The 4,424-nt window shown below is 36.1% G+C and overlaps 2 protein-coding genes across 3 annotated transcripts; one reads left to right on the plus strand and one right to left on the minus strand.

Moving 5' to 3' along the window:
• Nucleotides 1–743: 743 nt before the first annotated feature.
• On the plus strand, nucleotides 744–1,803 carry LOC107910240 (protein PHOSPHATE-INDUCED 1). The gene has a single exon (XM_016838026.2). It carries the CDS (start codon nucleotides 744–746, stop codon nucleotides 1,686–1,688), a length of 945 nt encoding a protein of 314 aa, XP_016693515.2. The 3' UTR covers nucleotides 1,689–1,803.
• Nucleotides 1,804–1,806: 3 nt separating this feature from the next.
• Nucleotides 1,807–4,424, minus strand: LOC107910239 (serine/threonine-protein kinase SAPK2). Of its 2 annotated transcripts, XM_016838023.2 has the most exons (10): nucleotides 4,022–4,354; nucleotides 3,671–3,858; nucleotides 3,445–3,519; nucleotides 3,189–3,290; nucleotides 3,017–3,070; nucleotides 2,842–2,934; nucleotides 2,654–2,746; nucleotides 2,459–2,563; nucleotides 2,227–2,325; nucleotides 1,807–2,135 (listed from the first exon to the last, which is right to left on the minus strand). In XM_016838023.2, exons 2-10 carry the CDS (start codon nucleotides 3,788–3,790, stop codon nucleotides 1,863–1,865), a joined length of 1,014 nt encoding a protein of 337 aa, XP_016693512.1. In that variant the 5' UTR covers nucleotides 3,791–3,858; nucleotides 4,022–4,354; the 3' UTR covers nucleotides 1,807–1,862. The 2 variants fall into 2 exon arrangements, with proteins under 2 accessions (XP_016693512.1, XP_016693513.1); XM_016838024.2 differs by having other exon boundaries at nucleotides 3,017–3,052; nucleotides 3,671–4,424.

The raw sequence follows: 4,424 nt of genomic DNA on the forward strand, positions 1-4,424 counted from the left end.
AAAAAAATTAAATATATTAAAAAATTGTTAAGTATAACCAATTTTAAAATTTTAATATATTCAATATAGTTTTTTAAAATATATTTTAATATTTTAATATATTTTTTAATAGGTAAAGAGAAAAAATATTTTTTAATATAAAAATTTTAAATATGTTAAAAAAAAAGTTGAGTATAACCAATTTTAAAATTTTAAAATATTTAAATATATTAAAATTTTGAACCTATTAAAAAATTTTAAGTATTAACCAATTTAAAATTTTAATATATATTTTAATAGGTAAAGACATTTAAAATTTTAAAAGGAAAAAGGGATGGGTAACTTTGAAAACGAGTGGCGCCAATTTATTTGACTCCATCAGGAAATGAAAACTTCTTTTAAAGTCTCTATTTTTTTAAAAAAATTGTAGTATTTTCCTAGTATTTATATAGGTGCCGCCATTTTACACGATTTCACTACAAAATTGATTTTTTTATCCTAGTTGCTGATGTGGCGCCAAACTCATTGGCTCCATCAACTTTCACGGTAAATTTTAAGTCATTTATGTGTTTAATTAAAAAATAAATCATTTATATAATTAATTAAAATTTGTAGGTTAGTTTTATAAGAAAGCCTCTTTCCTACCACTTTCTCCTTTCAACCCCCAAGAAAAAACCCTGCTATATAGGTACGTCCCTTCATCCCAAATCCCACAAAAACACATTCTCTTTTAGAGTTTTCTCACCACTTAATCAAATTCATCCATGGCTTCTTTTGCTACTTCCAATGTTGTTGTTCTGTATTTTGTTGTGTTAGTCTCTTGGATTCATTTCAATGCAGAAGCGAGGAGGCTTGGTGGGTCTGTCCCTGAGTCGGATCAAACCCAGCAGCCATTGCTGTTCCAATACCACAATGGCCCTCTTCTAACTGGCAACATCTCTGTTAATCTCATTTGGTATGGAAATTTCAAGCCTTCTCAACGTGCCATTGTGTCCGATTTCATCAATTCCCTCGCCTCTTCCAAGCTTGTTTCACCTCAACCCTCGGTTGCTACATGGTGGAAAGCCATGGATAAATACTATCACCTCACCAACAAATCTTCTTCCCTTGTCATTTCCTTGGGTTCACAAATCCTCGATGAGAGCTACTCTTTGGGGAAATCACTAACAAATGAACAAATACTGCAATTAGCATCAAAGGGTTCTCAGAGAAACCCCATCAATGTTGTCTTGACATCAGCTGATGTTGCTGTTGAAGGGTTCTGCTCCAGCAGGTGTGGAACCCATGGTTCAGATTCTGGTTCCAAGTTGGCTTATATTTGGGTAGGTAACTCGGAGACACAGTGCCCAGGTCACTGCGCTTGGCCATTCCACCAACCCATCTACGGACCACAGAACCCACCATTGGTTGCACCCAACAATGATGTGGGTCTGGATGGGATGGTTATCAACCTAGCTACCCTCTTGGCTGGGACTGTCACCAACCCATTTGGAAATGGCTACTATCAAGGTCCAAAAGAAGCACCAATGGAGGCTGCTTCCGCTTGCCCTGGGATTTATGGGAAAGGGGCTTATCCAGGCTATGCTGGGGACCTTCCAGTCGACGCTACAACCGGAGCTAGCTACAATGCACATGGTGTCAATGGAAGAAAGTACCTTCTTCCAGCCCTGTTCGACCCTTCAACCTCAACTTGTGCCACTCTAGCTTAAAACAAATATTATTCATCCCAACATGCCAGTCCCTAGTAAAAATTCTTTTATTGTACCATTCAATTTATTCTTTTTACGTTACGATTGAATAGAGATTCAATTATTCATTGACAAAGAATTTCACAGAAACTTCTTTAGTATAACAATGAGAGATCACATTTGTTTAGTTTTAGTTCATAGTGGGCACACAAAATCACCACTTGTATCTACATCAAGATCTGTACCAGCATCCAAATCATCAAGATCCATGCTTCCTCCCATGGAAAATTCCCCAACCTTGGGGACCTCAGTCGTTTTCATGGCCTCCTGTATTATAAACTGTACCTCTTCAATGGTTTGTGAAGGGTTATTTACATCTTGGCTTTGCCAACTTCCACCTTCCATCAGTTCAATTGGCAAGTTCTTTAAGAACCAAGGGTGGCTTCTAATTTCTGGTATAGTTATTCTCTGCACCAACAAGTACGAGCATAAACTATTCAAGAAAACAAATATGGATGATAGGCCAAATTAGCCAGCAATTAGCTTTCTTATGCATTACCATTTCAGGATTAGCCACAAATATCCGAGATAAAAGATGTTTGCACTCCATGGAAACTCTGACATAATCCGGAATCGAGTAGTGAGCACTGAGTATTCGCTGTCGTAAACAATATTAACTTAGTTAGAACCTCCGCTGCGAGTTTGGGAAAGCTTCAAATAATCGCATTGATTTCAGATGATGTCTATTTTCAAAGAGAAAATGGAGCTGAAAACTTGTATAAAACACTGACCCCAATTGTATTTTTGAAGTTTTTGGGATCATTAGGATCTTCAAAGGGATATGCCCCAACTAACATAACAAACAAGGTGACTCCACAGGACCAAACATCTGCAATCTATAGATAACTGTGGGATGTTATTTGGAGAAAGAATATGTATATGTATATGTATATGTATATGTATGTACATGTATATATTTATACTACCTTTCCATCATATTCTTTCTTGGAGAGAACCTCGGGGGCTATATAAGCCGGTGTTCCTACAGTAGATTTTGGTTGAGAATGCAACACAGATGACTACAAAATTAGGGGGGGAAAAGTTAAGTAATCGAACTGTCAAAAGCTCAACTTTGTCTGCAAAAATGTGGATTAGATGAGTTCAATCGTATCACCTTTGAGTACCCGAAATCACATATTTTGACACGCGGTGCGGTGCTGCCATCGAGGAGAGTGTTTTCAAGCTTAAGATCTCTGTGACATATTTCCTAAAACAGAAATTCCCACAAACAAAATCAGCACTGCAACATTTGAAGAACTAGAAAAGTCTAGAATGCCAAAGTTTCATACCATGGAATGACAGTAACTGACTCCTGATATCAATTGCTGAAAGAAAAACCTTGCCTGTTAACATCTCCCATGGAAGATTTAGATATGAGAAAACTGTATTATGCAATAGAATAGAGTAAAATACACTTTTTCACTATGCTTTTTTGGACTATGGGTATTTTAGAATATTTACCTCGTCTTCACTAAATCTACCAGCACTGCATATGCGCTCAAAGAGCTCTCCACCTGCAGCATACTCCATGACTATGGCTAGATGTGTAGGTGTAATAAGAACCTGCAAGAGCAATACATCAAAAGGAAAGTTAACCCCAAAATAAGTCAGGATAAAACACAGAGCCCTAACCTGTCTTCATTAAACATAATGGAGCAAAGCTAACCCATACAAGAACAAGACAAGAAAGGATCATAGGTTATAAAAGAGTACCAACCTCTTTGAATCTAACAATATTGGGATGTTTTAATGATCTATGATTCATGATTTCCCTTTGCACATGTTCATCGATCTGCAACCAAAAAAAAAAAAAAACCCTTTAAGCAACAAACCCATATAAAAAATAGGATAATGAGAGAAAATCGGATTAGAAAACAAGAAAAGAAAAGTTGGAAAAAAGGATTTAATAAGATGTAAGAAATGGGGTATAGATAAGACAAGACCTTGTGGCCTCTCTCAATGAACTTAACAGCAAAGAGTTCTTTTGTCCATCTATCTCTAACAAGCTTGACCACACCAAAATTCCCAGATCCTATATCTTTCACAATCTCGTAACGTTCCATAGTTTTTCTTTTTTGTCAAAAGTATTCCCACTGCAAGTCTTTGATGTCTTCTTCTCTTTATTATGTCTCTGGAAAAACAACAGTGTAAAAGGAAAAAAAAGAAGCACAAGAAGTCCAGCACTTAGGTGTGCTTTTTATTTCAAAGGTAGTTGCGGCAGAGAAGTGACAACCATCATCGTCATCATCATATTTATCAAATTCTCACCATTACCAGACAAAAAATAGTCTTACAAGTTTAAAACCTGGAAGCCTCCTTTCTTTCACTGCAAAGGGAACACGTGTACAGAATGATGGAGCTTCCATTCATTGGAACATAAATGTTCAAAGAAAAAAGACAAAGTGCACTAGGGAATCACATAGCTTTAGAACTAAAATGAGGTATGGAATTTACAGTTGTGATAAATAAGGACAATAAAGACCAAGGAAGGTGGTGTGGGTGTGGGCTGAAAATCGCTTTGTTGGTTTTTCAGCACAAGTATTAGGTCAAATCAAGGAAGATATATTCATTGAAGGAGTGGGTATTTCATGACATCGGATGAATAAGAATAATCAGTCATGTTCTTATTTTCTTTGGGTTTATCTTGTAAGGTATTTTGAAATTATAGAAAAAAAAAGTAGTATACTACTATTTTAT

The sequence above is a fragment of the Gossypium hirsutum genome, chromosome D02, assembly GCF_007990345.1.
Source record: "Gossypium hirsutum isolate 1008001.06 chromosome D02, Gossypium_hirsutum_v2.1, whole genome shotgun sequence".
In the NCBI taxonomy this organism is placed as follows: Eukaryota; Viridiplantae; Streptophyta; class Magnoliopsida; order Malvales; family Malvaceae; genus Gossypium; species Gossypium hirsutum.